The 15,513-nt window shown below is 41.1% G+C and overlaps 4 protein-coding genes across 6 annotated transcripts; 3 read left to right on the top strand and 1 right to left on the bottom strand.

The window, feature by feature from the left end:
* Positions 1 to 1,899: 1,899 nt before the first annotated feature.
* On the bottom strand, positions 1,900 to 3,893 carry LOC106744210 (putative peptidyl-tRNA hydrolase PTRHD1). 3 transcript variants are annotated; one of them, XM_014618765.1, is made up of 4 exons: positions 3,798 to 3,893; positions 3,624 to 3,698; positions 2,528 to 2,735; positions 1,900 to 2,118 (listed from the first exon to the last, which is right to left on the bottom strand). In XM_014618765.1, exons 3-4 carry the CDS (start codon positions 2,711 to 2,713, stop codon positions 1,945 to 1,947), a joined length of 360 nt encoding a protein of 119 aa, XP_014474251.1. In that variant the 5' UTR covers positions 2,714 to 2,735; positions 3,624 to 3,698; positions 3,798 to 3,893; the 3' UTR covers positions 1,900 to 1,944. The 3 variants fall into 3 exon arrangements, with proteins under 3 accessions (XP_014474251.1, XP_014474250.1, XP_014474249.1); XM_014618764.1 differs by having other exon boundaries at positions 2,528 to 2,714; XM_014618763.1 differs by having other exon boundaries at positions 2,528 to 3,698.
* A 985-nt stretch (positions 3,894 to 4,878) lies between these two features.
* Positions 4,879 to 10,323, top strand: LOC106744209 (peroxiredoxin 1). The gene is made up of 4 exons (XM_014618762.1): positions 4,879 to 4,986; positions 8,261 to 8,410; positions 9,295 to 9,603; positions 9,957 to 10,323. The coding sequence occupies exons 2-4, from the start codon at positions 8,277 to 8,279 to the stop codon at positions 10,099 to 10,101; spliced, it is 588 nt and encodes a 195-aa protein (XP_014474248.1). The 5' UTR covers positions 4,879 to 4,986; positions 8,261 to 8,276; the 3' UTR covers positions 10,102 to 10,323.
* Positions 10,324 to 10,803: 480 nt separating this feature from the next.
* On the top strand, positions 10,804 to 11,778 carry LOC106744162 (putative niacin/nicotinamide transporter NaiP). Its single transcript, XM_014618657.1, has 3 exons — positions 10,804 to 10,840; positions 11,070 to 11,231; positions 11,505 to 11,778. The coding sequence occupies exons 1-3, from the start codon at positions 10,804 to 10,806 to the stop codon at positions 11,669 to 11,671; spliced, it is 366 nt and encodes a 121-aa protein (XP_014474143.1). The 3' UTR covers positions 11,672 to 11,778.
* A 969-nt stretch (positions 11,779 to 12,747) lies between these two features.
* Positions 12,748 to 15,423, top strand: LOC106744161. The gene is made up of 6 exons (XM_014618656.1): positions 12,748 to 12,969; positions 13,498 to 13,679; positions 13,790 to 14,028; positions 14,432 to 14,591; positions 15,167 to 15,282; positions 15,359 to 15,423. The coding sequence occupies exons 1-6, from the start codon at positions 12,748 to 12,750 to the stop codon at positions 15,415 to 15,417; spliced, it is 978 nt and encodes a 325-aa protein (XP_014474142.1). The 3' UTR covers positions 15,418 to 15,423.
* Positions 15,424 to 15,513: the final 90 nt, after the last annotated feature.

Below are 15,513 nucleotides of genomic sequence, written 5' to 3'. Positions count from 1 at the left end.
GAGAGAGAGAGAGAGAGAGAGAGAGAGAGAGAGAGAGAGAGAGCTCCGGAAAAGTTCGCGGATCCTCGTAGGAACCGTCGTAAAACGACCACCACAAAGACGTCGGAGCAAGCAGACGCGACAGCGACGGGAGAGGGAGATAGATAGATAGATAGATAGAGAGAGAGAGAGAGAGAGAGAGAGAGAGAAAAGGAAGAAGTGTAGGTGCCAGGAAAGTAATTACGGAGACGCGAAGTGAAGTGCGCGGGAAGGACATTTTGTGGACGAGCGTGTTGGTGCGAGTTGGGAAGGAGGCGCGTTCGCTCGCGGAGTTATCGAACACTCGTACACTCGGTACATCCACGAACGAACGAATGAACCGGTATTTGTGGCAAGGATGAGCCGAAGGACTCCCCTCCGTGGACTCGACAAGAGCATGATGACATACGCAGGACGAGAAGGGGGAGAATCGCGCCGATGGATTAACTCTCAGCCTCGCGGCTTGACTCGTGCTTCGGAAAAAAGGGGAGAAAAATTCGTTTTTACACCGAGAGAAAATATCCAAAAAATACTATTCGGTGGGTACTAATAACATATTTACTTAAATCCCCCTCTCTAAATTCTTTTATTCAAACAGAATAACCAATTGTTCTCGCGAGAAACTACAGAATTGAAGAGGAAAATGTGTAAATTTCCTCGCTTAAAAACAATTTTCCCTCGGTGTGAAAACATGTATATTGGTATAAGTAAATATACGTTAGCGCCCACGAGAAATATTTGTTATTTCTTAAATATTTATTCTCTCCGTGTACGGGCATTCGCACTATCGACTCGCTCGAGACGCACCGTTGCGTCTTGTGTAGAGACGTCACGGAAAATTGCCGATCGCGGAATCTTCGGAAGGGTCGCGCGATCAGGTCGCTCAAGCTTAAGAGTTAATCCGACACGGTCACGTGTGTCGTCAGGCATACATATACATATATATACGCGTACCTGTGAAAAGACTATCTTCGCTGCCATACTAAACGTAGAGGTATTCAAGATAGAGTTCGCGCGTACGTGACGCTCGGGAGAGACACTTTTTGATACGACTAGTTGATTAGTGACGCGCGCGATTTCGCGTTACTACCGTCTAGATTAGATCGTACCGCTAGTTAGTAGCAGCGCGCGAGCAAGTACGACACTGTACACGCAATAATTTCATCAAGACTTGCGGGACTATCGCGAAATAAATCAGTAAGTGTATATCTTCTCTCGATGTCGGAAAATATCGGACACGCCGCGCGTCGCTGTTCTCTCGTTCTCCTTCTCTCTTTCTCTTTCTCTCGCTCGGACGTTGCCCGTGGCCAACGCACGCGAATATTTCCCATACGTCGAAGCGACGTCGCCCGTAAAAATGGAAAATGGAAAAAAAAAGGAAACGGAAAGATGAGAGAGGCGGACCCCGAGGTGCTACCCGAATTCGAATATCGACAGTCGGACGCCAGACGTCCGACAGACACGTGCGAAGTGCGGCTTATCCCAGGCGCGTTGATCTTCCCTTCGTATATCTTTCGTGCCTTTTCGACAAAATATAAATGTTACCAGCGTCTCTCTCTCTCTCTCTTCGGATCTTGCATTTATCTTCTAACGTGCGCTTGTTAGCCTCCTCTGTGTCACCGGGTTTCTTAATAATATTACACATTACCTCTGGATTCAATTTTCTCTCTCCTTAGTTATTCTTTTTACGTACGATCGCATAATCTGAGTAAGCCGACTTTCATGAAAATTTCCAATCACTCGCGGAGAGAAGAATCGTTCCGAGATTTTCCGGGATATTTTTTCCTCGTTAACGGGTTGGATGATGTTTAAGGATTTTCTTAGGAATCTGGCGTCGAGAGGGTTAACTTCCGATTAGAACGCAATATACGAGACGCTCCGTCTTCATAAAAAGATGTTTATTGCCGTTTACATCCGCCGTTGCCGTCACATCTTGAGCAATTTGTACTTCTTGAAGTACGACTGCACCTGGTCCTTGGGATAGGGTTTCGTCACCAGGCACGTCGCGATGTTTTCGGGCTGCTCTATCCACAGCTTGTGCTGAATGTCGTTCTCCTTCAGTTTCGTACACAGCGTTTGCAGACTGGCTTCGTCGGGGGCCTGTTATATCCATACACGTGTGACTCACGCTTTGTTACATACGGCTTTATCATTGTTACAGGGAAATTATCGTCGAGCGGTAAATTCGCGCTTCCGCCGCACGTGTCTCAATTCCAAAAACTTGACAACGCAATAAGAATAGCCAAATTGAAAGACGATGGAAATATGAGCAACGAAACTAATTGCTTTTTTACACACATTATCGCAACAGATAACGCGTTGACCGGATCCGACAGCTGATACGAGCGAATTAACACGTTTCCTACCGGCGTCGCACACTTGTGACAGCATAAATTGTTTTCTATAAATCTGTCATTAAACCAAGCTTGTTTTACGCAACATTACGTACGAAAAAAATAACGAAGCGTTGTTGACAAGCGCGTAATTTGCCAAGTCGTGTTATACCTACCTCGAGCACCACCTTGTGCATATTATCTAAATCGGCGAGATAAGCCTGCGTGTGGGTGTCATTGTAAAAGAGATGGGTAACGGCGGTACACGCGTGACACGCTTGTGCGACCACCGCGCCCAACGGCCAGTTCATTGCCTTCGAAAGATCTCCCCGCACCACCACGTACTGAATTACACCGGCCATTCTAGCGAAAAAGATCGTCCTCCTAGAATTCACTTGGAACGTTTTTTCCGTTTCCTTCTTTTTTTCTCTTTCTTACGTGACTCGAGAAGACAGAAAAAAAAAAAGAGAGAGGACGAGAAGGAGGAATCGGGATCTCTCGTATCGTTTCGATCGACGGTTAATGTTTAAGACGGCCCAGGTTTCGATTAATTAGTAAGTGCCAATATTACTCGTACGGATTAGGGTATAACGCAGATACTCTTCCGAGCTATTTATATATATAAATATATAAATATATATAAATATATATTTATATATATATATATATATATCAAAATTGTATTCGTGCCCGGCTCAGTGACGTCCGCAGGTCGCGCCGCAAAACGCGTTCGCTATAGCGTCGTTCCTTTGATGTTGCGGCATACACGCAAGATGTATTATTTATACAAATTGTTGTTATTAAAGACAAATAACGCAGAAATAATTAGCACATACGACACACCATGGTTTACGAAGGGACGTTTATTCATTCCTGACCCGACTCGCGCCTCCACTGATTGCATTCGCAACCAAATCTTTCCCGTCTAATATTCGGTTCCAACATTCCGGTTTAAATCTAATCTACGATTAATTCGACGGAACTGATCAATCGCATTGGCGAATCAGCTCAATTAATCAATGCGACTGGTCAATTCCCTTGAGTTAATCGTAAATTAGATTTAAACCAAGATGGTGGAGTCAAGCATAAATCGATCTCTGCACGAGAGAAAATAATTACATGTCACGTAATCGAAGCATGTCGATTGGCACGATGAGATGATAAAATATAAAGAACAGAAGATATTTCGCAAATGTTTGCAGAAATTCTCAACTCACCAGTGACAACAGTCTCTCTCGATAATTGTTTGAGTAACTTGTATGAGAAGCTTACCTTTTCAGTGACGACTTTTCGAATAACGATAGCTACGCAGAACGAGTGCCTACCGAGAGAGGTTAACTGACGTTTCTACGAGCAGATAAACGTACAATTTCCTTGTTATTACGAGTGAATCGTGACAAATGGCAAAACATGCATCAAAGTATGCTAGAATACAATCTGTCATACCTCATTAAATTCGAAGTTGCGGATTATAAAATTTCGAACTGCTCGCGGACACCTGCCTCGAACTTGTCGAATCTTGTCAACCGCCCGACACACAAACATCAGGAGAGCCAACCTACCGCCGAGAAATCGTTCTCCCGCGTCTAGGGGGATTAGTATTAGGGCGAATACGCAGTATATTTTCCACTTCAATCTTGGGGGCGTTCGTGAATCTTTCCCTCTAGCGTGAATTCGTGAAAAATGAATATTTCCATCATCGATGTATCCCAATAAAACCCTGTTCTACGATACGCCGTATGCCGCAGTCGGAGAAACATTGAATTAATCTTTTGAAACACTGATTTTACGTGGTTTTTATCAATATTTTCACACAATATTTGGTCAATGTTTTTCAACTGTTACTCGATGATACAATATTCCTAAATGTTAAAATTACATTATTGTTAATAGCGTAGAAATATTAATTTTTAATGTTCGAGTCAAATGTTGTTAACAATGACGCTGTACACAACATTAAGCATTACATATTTGAAAATGTTACACGTTATAAAATATCATTACAATAACGTTGTGTTAGTACTTTTTTGCTCACCAGGATCGTATTAGACAGAGCATGTGGCAAAATTTCTTTCATCTTTCGAGTTGACGAACGTATTTCCCCGGTTCCACCATTATGGTTTGAATCCAATCGACGATTGACTGAACGGGTCAACCGCATTGGTCAATTAACTGATCAATGCGATTGGTCGACTCCGTTGAGTTAATCGTCGATTTGATTTACACCATTACGATGAGAAACGGTTGTACATCTATCAACGCGGTTCCGATTTCACTCCGTCCGATACTATACGCCGGTGATTTCCACAAATATTTTCAAATCAAAATAATGTTCACTTTTCACGAGTTCACGCGAGAGAAAAAGACGTCCATTCGGAACACACCGTTCTCGGAAGGCGCGCGCGAATGATTCCCTCATAATTTCACAATCCGCGGCCAGATGTCGCGGCGTCGGCGCGCCGTCGCGCTTGATATCGTTCGCGCTGCTGCGCGTGTGCGAATATGTATATAACGGTCAATACTAAAAGGGAAGCCGCGGTACCGGTGGCCGGCTAGTTCTCGCTCCCTTCTCATTGTTGTAGCGTCTGCTGCTGGATTCGGCACGCCGTAGTCTCCTACGAGGAAGCTAATTAAGGTAATTCACCTCTTCCGCGTTTCTCTCGGATCTCGTGAAATTTGTCGGATCGATGCTTTTCAACGATATCCCTCCCGGGGCTGAAGGCGCGTTACGCTTTTATCTACTCGCGAACAAAAGACGCGCCGAAATGGTTTCTAGGCTTGTCGTGTATTTCCTCCTGCGTCAACGGTCGAAATCCGGCGAACGATCGTTAGTCAACGCCCCGAGGGTACCTCGCACGGTGACGAACCGGGGTACGCGGATAACGTAAGCATCATTTAACCGCGAGATTATAGCGACAGATTTCCTGGCCTCTTTTTCTCTCTCTGTCCCGCCGACGCAAATCAAGTCGAGCGAGAGAGGGAGGGAGAGAGAGAGAGAGAGAGAGAGACGTCCTCGCCGGGTTGCGGCTGTTACGCCGGCATGGCTGCACGACGCGCCTCGAATCACGCCAATTGAGTCGACGTAATCGCGGTTACGTTTTCGCAGAAGCACTAACGGGAAAGAATTACGTGAGAGCGCTATCTGTTTCCCGGACATTCTCGAAATTTGGACCGCATCCAGAGAAATTGTTCATAAATATACTACGTCGTGGCGCTATGCTCCGAATTGATTCCGTTAGACGCGCTCGATGAATTACGATAAAAGAAAATATAATCCGATTGTTTGACACAGCACTACGCGCATTTCGTTTAATTCGTTGGCAGGTTCGTGCGAAGTATTTCATTTTTGTTCGGGCCGATCATCTCTAAACAAGTTTTTATTGTCTGTTATCGCTGATTTTATTTCATCACGAAGGGTTTTACGCTCACGAAAAAAGGATGAAAATATTTTAGAGCCGAGATAAGAGTATCACGACATTGACTCAATATTATCGTTTGGAGAGTTACGTTTTAAAGAAAAGTTCCGTTGACTCAACATTACGCTTATCGTTTGGTGAGTTACGTTTTGGAGAGGACTTCCGTAATTAGCGGTCTTGACCGTTGCGCGAGTTAACGCAATTCGACGTGGGACCGTTTTAGCGCGCAATATCTCGCCGATGCATTTACATTCGTTAACTACGTTGAGTATGTATTTATGCGCGCGGTTGAACGTTTACTAGAACAAAATTTAACGATGCTCGAGAATATAAAGAATTAACGATGAACCGCGTGCTGAAACATATTTTTATGCAAAGTGGTTATTGGTTGTGTTTAGAAAAATTACAACTTTTAATAAGCGATTAATAATTTACAATTTTAATCGGATTATAATGTAAAGTTTTAAAGTTTCGGGGGAAAACCGTTTTTTTTTTTCGGTTTTCACGAATTTCGGTCCATTTGTCTCTTGAATGCAAAAATTCATTAAAAACAATTCACGTGTTTTCGATCAAAACCTGCTGTATTTACTTTTTTTTCCGTAAGGAGTAGATAGGAAACCAAATAAATTCCCGGAAGAAAACATTTTTTTCATCTTTAAAATTATAGATTAGTGATTATTTGCTCATCGCTTTGTTCTGCTGAATTATTCCTCTGCTAATTAGCAGCAAATTTATGTATATTTAAGACAAGCAAATATCTGTGAATTTTCAATGTTACCTAAATCTTAGGTTAATATTGTATGTATACGTGACAAAAGTTTAGAATATGTCGAACGATTACTTAGCACTAAAAATATGGATTTCCTCTCTCAATGACGCAGATAAGCGCTCAATTATCTCTTTTTTTACTTTTATTTTTAGTAACAGTAAAAGAACGAGAATGCAAGGTTACTGTTCGTTTTTCCACATTAACGAGCGACACTTATTGCAGTTAGTGTTATACGCGCTGGAGTCGTCTGTAACAAAGGAAGGCTTCACTATAGGAAGGCTTCACAAGGCCGGCTGTCTCTAGGCCTTTTTCATGTTCCAGCTTGAAATCACCGCGCGAGCGGAGTTTTCTCTTGTACCAGAAGATTCCTTTGTACGAAGTTCCCCTCCTTGCCCCTAGGTCTTTCTTCCTACGAAACCTCGGCTATACCTGATCTCAGCCGTTACGTAATCGGCGGTCCCATCTGGCGTATCGCTGGTTTAATGTCGATCACTTTATCTCTTAGTTCAAATTATTCTGAACAGTTTCGAACTCCGATTTTCATAACACACGTTATTTGTACAATCTCGAAGCTCAGAACGAACCTCGCTCATTTCCGATATTAATTGATTTCAAGATTGAAGCTTTGTGTACATTTGAATGGAAATTAATATCGAGTTTGTTAAAATGCCATCTCATTGCGAATTCATGATAAACCGATACGCAAAGTGTTTTATGCTCTGGGGTATACATAAGTTCTCAATAATTACCATAATAACAACAGTAATGATAATATTATTCAATTGTTTATTATTTACTTCCTTATGCATACAGTAACACCGCATATAAATAGTTCTCCCTATCGCGATTTACTATTGATTATTAATTACTGTTAATTATTCAATAGCTCTCGTCATCAGTCGACATTTTCGGTCGAAGATAACAACACGAATTTGGTGTGCGTGTATTTGGTAATATGTGATGCAATCGATACACTAATGAACGGCCGTATTGACATAACTTATCGTTGAATAAATGCTTAGTTATCGGCGATTTTTTGTGCTTATCGAACTTACTTGAATGCTGAATGTCGATTGTAAGTTTATTCAGCATATTGCTTATCCGATATCTTTCATTCATAGAAACACTTCCGCGATGTAATCTCCGCAAGAATTTCGCCGCTTTTAATATCACTGGAATGGAATGTTGGTAAAAGAAGATAAGACGAAAATTTTTAATCGAGACTTGCGGAACATACATCGAAAATTTCTCCTCGGGAATTTTTCCAGAGGTTATTACATGAATATATATTCCTGTATACGAATTTTGTTAACATGTTTGCTCCCGCTTACTTCGCTGAAAAGCAGACGGTATGAACAGGGTGTGTTGTTGACATTTAGGCATTGCATTATGAAGTTCCTTAATGATATTTGACTTTGCTTGGGCGCATAAGCACATGTGCTGCGGATTAATCGCAAAATTATATACATTCGCTTTTGACGACTTGTTCCCAATTATTCATATTGAAGGCTCTCGATGAACACTGTCTGATTATCTCTCAGCGTTTTTTTATTAACAACGTTACTCGCTATTTTTGGAGATTTACACCTATACTTTTTTCTTGCAAATTTTTTTTTAGCAAATTAACAATGAGATAAAATTTCGGAATGATGAATAAGTTACGAGCGCCCTCGCGCGTGGCTCTACCACGATATCAGTCTAGTTTTACCTATTCCTGATTACAGCAATCAAGCAACAATCATGCCAGTGCCGCAGCTCCAGAGACCGGCGCCCGCTTTCAGCGGCACCGCTGTCGTAAACGGACAATTTAAGGACATTAATCTCTCCGATTACAAAGGCAAATACGTCGTGTTGTTCTTCTACCCACTGGACTTGTAAGCACATCACCATTACCTTGTCAGACTTGAGATAACGAAATACGGTTACACAATTCGAGTATTGTACGAGCAATTCCACCGTACCGTGTGTATATGTTGCGTACTTCGCGTCTTCTCTGAGTGCGTGATTAACTCTCATACATGTGGTACGATAACAGATGTTCCTTGAATTCTAAAAGACTTGCATTTACGACAGAAATAGCGTGACTTGAATTACATTAGAATCAATGGCGAGCTTTTTGCCGACAATACTTATCGGCGATATTAATTATATTTTCTGGTCTCTTATTACGAACCTTGCAATAATGCAAGAATTTTCTTGGCATATTTTCGACGTCATCAAACAAAAAAAATTCCAGCGAGGGACCAGACGCTTTAATGCGTGCGATTGAAAATAATTCTATCATCCTTTGAGAAATAGCTAGGAGACTCAACACACTTTCGAAGGCTTCTATTAATAGTCGCTAATTGAAACTTGCCTCTAGTGAGATATTCAGATGTGAAATCAGAATTGGTTCTGAATTTTACACTTGAATCGTGTCACATGGTCAGTCACAAAAAGGTTATAACATTTTTTTTTATAATTTTTAAGAGATACTCTTTCCTATTAGACAGCGACATGCGCTGCGAAACTTGTTGAAAAAAAATGTTGCAATTTTTTTATGACTGACATCAGATACGCTCTTCAGTTCCAAATGAAAGTACTCGACGATTTGGATAATCCACTGCGTACAGGTGAAAAATCTCTCGAATCCGAGTGTGTGACTCGGCTATCATTCTACTTCTCGGGTGAAATTTCACTCCGACAAATGTAGAGAGAGCAGGGAGAAAGAGAGATAAGTTATACCGAGTGTTGAAACACAATGATCATTTCACCGCAGCACCTTCGTGTGCCCGACCGAGATCATCGCTTTCTCCGACCGAGCGCAGGAATTCAGCGACATCGGCTGCGAGGTAATCGCCGCATCCACCGATTCTCACTTCTCCCATCTAGCGTGGGTCAACACGCCCCGCAAGCAGGGCGGTCTCGGCGAGATGAACATTCCTCTGTTGGCCGACAAGAGTTTCAAGATCTCCCGCGACTACGGCGTGCTCGACGAGGACACTGGAATCCCCTTCCGCGGACTTTTTATCATCGACGACAAGCAGAATGTCCGTCAAGTCACCATCAATGATTTACCCGTGGGAAGGTAAGTACTTCGCTCGCTTCATAATGTGGAAGGTCAGGTGCTGTCGTCCGTCGAATTCGTGGAAGTCGATTTGTATGCTCGCGCATTTGGACACGATGGCTCAACATTACGAAACGTCGGGCTATCAAATCCCGGAATCGAATCAGGCGGTTTTATTTGACATTCAAAATGCGGATCGTGCGAGCCTTAGCCTGCGATAACGCTGAACGCGATCTTTGTATTTACAAACAAGAACGCTAAAGTCACATATTTGAGATGTAGTATTAGATTACGACCAAAGACATTTTCTTCGGGATTGAGCAACGTTCGTTCCGCATGTTCGCGCTCTCTCTAATCATGTGTACTACTTTCAGATCCGTTGACGAAACCTTGCGTTTGGTCCAAGCGTTCCAATACACGGATAAACATGGTGAAGTGTGCCCAGCTGGCTGGAAACCTGGCAAGAAAACCATGAAACCTGACGTAGTCGGTTCGAAGGAGTACTTCAAAGATTCGTAGACAATAAGATTTCACGCAACAATGATGTTCGTTTGTACGTCCTATTAGTTACACTCGTATTGTGTGTGTTTTGTATTCTTGCGCGCTGCGTTAATTTCCAATTTAGTACATCATTTATTTCTGTATTTACCTGATATAGATAAGCACACATATCGCGTCCAGCAGTATGACATGTGAAATGTTTCCTCTTAGTTGTCTTTTAATAAACAGGTTTATTTTGTACTCGTGTTCCCAATTCGTTCCAACGTCCCACGTAATGTGCGAATTTTAAAGATTTGTTATGCCGATTCAATACTTCGTTTTCATAGGATTCACTGAAATCAATTTAGCATAAAATTACTAGTTAGTAACGCATATTGAACGATCAATGTAAATGAGGCCAATTTTTGCCGAAGCTGTAATCTACTGAAGTTTGCCGGAAATATCACGTCAACCTCCGTTTTATCACGTTCCGATGATTACAATTATTGGTGTATTCCATAATTGTTATTGACGTATCCATATTATTCCCGAGGATAATTTAGCGTAAATATCTGACGGCGTTTTACGAACGGTCGAATTGCAAACAAGCTCAGTTTTGCTTTTTTCGTCTTTGTTCGATCGAATAATCGATTGAAATTTGCGACTAATAACTATAACCAATTCACCGGCGAGTTATCCATGCGTTTGATATCAAATTTTTATGTTATTCTTTCGCTTGGCATGAGTAACGAGTGCGAAATTGCAATAGCGGGAACAGGTAAGGACACTGAAAAAATAAATATGAAAAAATGTATACATTGTAAAAGTTTACATCATGATTATGTTATTTTCAAGGTAGTGTTGTGTATGACACATTAACATAATTTATATTTTTCATTTCAAAGCTTGAGATTTTGCCAGTATTTTAGGAAAATCATACACATATATATATATATATATATATATATGATCGTATATTTTAATAAACGGAAATACTTTCAATGCAGGATGGGGTATTTATCACTACTTCCTTATCATATTGTCTGGCTTGCTGTCGCTGGCAGAAGCAAGCACTTCTTTAACTGTTCCCATCGTGGCACCGTTTTTACTGTGTGAATTCAAGCTCAACAAAGATCAAGCCACCATGCCTGTCGCCACTTCCAGTTTCGGTATATATTTATGTCAAAGCATGATCTTAATAAGGAATCATTGCAATACCAAGCTATGCTACACCAAGACACAATTATAAAGTAAATTACAGAGGTAGATTATATCATTATTTAATTAATTTTTTTCAATATATAAATAGAAAATATTTTAAAAGATATTGCTGTAGACGCTTCACTTTCATGCGAGGATTAAATTTGTGTTTTTTCACACACCGAAAGATACCTCACATACAGGCAAGAGTTGTATTATAATCTGTTGTGTTTTAATCGTAGGAATGGCGGTGGGAGCATTCCTGTTCGGGTCTATATCAGACACCGCCGGACGTAAGAAATCGATCGCAGTGTCCACGGGCATTGTGTTCTGCGCCTCGGCCGGTTTGTCCTTCGCCCAAACAAATTTTCTGATAAACCTATCAGTGTTCGTGCTGGGATTGGGGTGAGATTTCATCTCTTCATGGTGCACACGGCTGGAGACAATCGGGACAGTCCGATAAACTTCGCTGTGACAAATTAGTTTAATAAAATTGATACGAATCGCTTTACAAGATATCTTTACAATAATTTATGAAAATATTGATTAATTAATATTAAAATTAACACGGATATTTAATTATCCGTCAATTTTTATTAAAAGTCAATATTTCTGCTTGCAATTCGTTCACGTCGTATAAAAAGATGAAGAAACACAGTGAAAACAATATATGTGAAGTGTAGATATTGCGTTTATCATTATGTGCACATTAAAAATGCACGTTCATCTGATTGTATGATTTGTAATTGCATGATTAATAATTACATTATCACGTGATTTTTTAATTGGCGTTGGTCTAGAGTGGCCGGTAATAACACCGTTCTGAGAGTGTATCTGCTCGAGTGCCTGCCGATGAGAAAGAGAGGAACTTGCTTAGCAGTGATCGATACATTCTGGGTGACCGGCTATTTAGCAGCTTTAGGTAACGGAATGAACTTGCAGGAAAATTTTACAATTTGTATTAAACTTAACGTCCTTCGGCTATCGACATAATAATGATAAATAATATAATAATATATTCTTTTGTTAAATATTTTTTTTACTTAAACAGTTCGATTAAGTTATTATTTTGATCCTTTATCAGTTAAAAAATAGTAACCCTGAAAACAGTTCTGGTTAATGCATTTCAATATTTTTTTACATATTTCTTTATAGATCTCTTTTTTCTTTTTAATCTGTGGAATATCTATATGTATATATGCATAGAAATTTTATAATCTATTAATAGTACGACTATAATCAATCATCGCACGACCCGTAATTAATTAAAAAAGTATATATTTCAGGATGCATTTGATAGTCCGAAAATCCATTTTTGGTAACTGTAAGATATGGTGACTACGAAGTATTATTTTTGTAAGATTTTAGTGAGTATATAATTTTTGGCGAAAAACGACGCCAGTCGCGTCGAAGAGTGACTCGACGTTTCGGCAAAGAAATTCACACTTGCTCGATACGACTCGAAAAGGTGTCTCCTGGTGCATGATGCCCTCCGCGATACGCATGTTGGACAAGCACTTCCGACCGAGTTCCTGGCGGGTCCTCGTCATTCTCTACGGCGCGCCGAGTCTGGTGATCGCCTGCGCCTCGGGGCTTCTACCTCCGAGTCCTCGACACTCGCTGTACCGTCGGAGACCGAGACAAGCGTTCACGGTGCTGCGACAGATGTACGCCATCAATAATTCGAAACACGCCGATACCTACCCGGTACGGCGACCCGTTCCTCACTCCGTTGAAGAACTTGTTACTTCCTGTTACTTCCTCGTCCATTCGATCTTCATCTGCTACCTGTGGACGAGGTTGAGGAAACTAATCGACGACTAGTACGAGTCGCCCAGCGAGAGAGGACATTTACAACTGCATAAAGAACGAATATACACGGAAGACAAATGATGCTGTAGCAACAGAATTGATCGACCGTGCCGTAATTGGAGTAAATCTTCTCGGTTCGACAGCAATATTACTGAATCTAATAATTGAGCTATTAAAACCATTTATTGCTTTCATTAATATATTGCTATTGAATCAAGAAGATTTACTCTAATTGTGCTGTTGATCGCACAATTCTATCGATACAACAGCATTTTTCCCCCATGCATTAATGATTAATTTTCTCTGAGAGGTGGATATGTATACATATGTTGATTTCTTTATTTATTACTACGTTCATTGTGTTCGTGTAATTTATTTGGTGATGGTTTTTTCACTCTTTGATAATCGTTCTCGATAATTTAGCCCAGAAATTTAGAAGATTGCGTACGTACGGACGAGGGATCCAACGAGGACGATGACGACTTCATGGATAGACTTCGAGGGTACTTCACGAAAACTTGGGGACGGGTTCATCGAATATACGGGCCTCCGTACAAGCGAACGACAGTATGTGGAGTATTGGCGTGTATCCTGCACTTTCCCGGGTAATAAGAAAAGAAATATCCTCTAAAGTTTCTCAAGCTCGTTCTCCTTCGCATCTCTCCGATTTCGTTGATGCGAGATTCCGAGGGGAATCACGAAAACGATGTTCAAGATTCGTTTGGCTCGCCTTATGGAGTACACACGTGCTCGAGGAGCTAGAAAGGGACGCCGTCGACAGGAACGACACGTGCAACGTGAACTTCCAGAACGTGGCATTAGGTTTTTTGCGAGATTGCGACCAGGTGAACGAGGATCGTTTCGGCCTGCTATTGTTGGTATCGCTGGGCTACGTGTTAGGAGAGTTGTTGCTCATTATCGGAATCGACATCGTTGGCAGGAAACCGTACCTAAGTAAGTTACTGAAGATCGTAATGCTATTATGATCATTGACAGTCTCCCTCGTCGAAACTTCACAATCGTGAAACATTTCTTTTTTCTAAACTCTATACTGCCTTAGATATAAAAATCGATATAGAACCGTAATTTTCTCGCTATTTTAAGATATTACGACTTACAATATTATGATATTTAGTATCACGAAATATTACTACACATACTAGCTTAATATTTTATATTCTATCTTAATAATCTGAATAAAAAATCCTAATAATAATCTATTTCTATGATTAATAATAAGCTTCCTTAATATAATTTTTTCTTGTGGCCAATAAAGTTATTAATATTATTCTCATTATTATTCAGAGCCGTAGTTGTCTTAATATTTGCACAAGAACGACCTTTCGACTGCTTTCAGTATTTTCCGGAATCGCGGGCGGCGTGGCCTCGCTCGCGTTTATTTTCCAAATGCACCACGCAATTCGTGTGGTCCTCTCGTCGATTTTCCTGGCTGCTTACGCTATCGGACGCACAACGACGTGCGTTTTACTACTGGAGAATTATCCCACCGCTCTGAGGTAGGTCGTGCGAAGCCGAATGCGTTTCGCGCATCTGGTTAATCTTACGAGGAAAGAGACGAAATTGCTACTCACCGATTTCGATAGATCTCGGATATGTTGTGAAATGGCAATAAATATTAGACCTATATTTTTTCATGTTCTCATCTCGACATCAAGAATTAGAATAAATGCATTAAACATATTGAAAATAGCAAGCGCATTCGTCATATATACAAAACTTTGCATTACAAACAGCCCACCCACTTTTTTGTGTTTACTTATAACGTGAGGAATATGTTAAAAAGTACACAAATATGTTAAATTAATACTATACATTACTTCTTAACGTATTCATTTTGTTGTGTTGTGAACACACACACACACACGTGCATACAATCTGAAAAATACTTCGAAGAATTTCTCAACCTTTTCCTTCCTTCCAAAAGATGGAATATAAAAAGTGAATTACAGCTCTGTCTGTTTCCTTGTTGGATCATCCCGGAGACGTTTACGATACGTTCGCAGGAATCGCATATTTACGCGGTGCGGACGCGCGAGAGATGTGAAACCCGGTGGTTTCTGGTATGTTTCAGAGGCACGATGATGGGTCTGACAAAAATACTTCCCCATTTGGCGGTCTCCGCGACGCTGCTCTTCCCGAGGACAACTTGCCTGCTAACGACGATCGTCGCGTCTGTTTCTCTGATGGGTACGAGAAAAATGTGACTGCGTTATCTATTCGATTGTTATCCATTCGCTCTTACTGAATGCCGAGCATTTCGCAGGTGCAGCCCTCGTGATGTTACCGGTGCTCGATTTAACCCGGTTACCGATGAAGGAATGATCCACGCTTCCGGATAATGTGCTTCCGGTCGAGTATATACTCGCAAATATCGATAACGACTCATTCGATGCGGATGGAAACGCCGGCGTATCTCGT

The sequence above is a fragment of the Dinoponera quadriceps genome, unplaced genomic scaffold (assembly GCF_001313825.1).
Source record: "Dinoponera quadriceps isolate SergipeBrazil2010 unplaced genomic scaffold, ASM131382v1 scaffold707, whole genome shotgun sequence".
Classification (NCBI taxonomy): Eukaryota; Metazoa; Arthropoda; class Insecta; order Hymenoptera; family Formicidae; genus Dinoponera; species Dinoponera quadriceps.
Note: the sequence above shows the minus strand (reverse complement) of the source record. Positions and strands in the feature narration are given on the sequence as shown.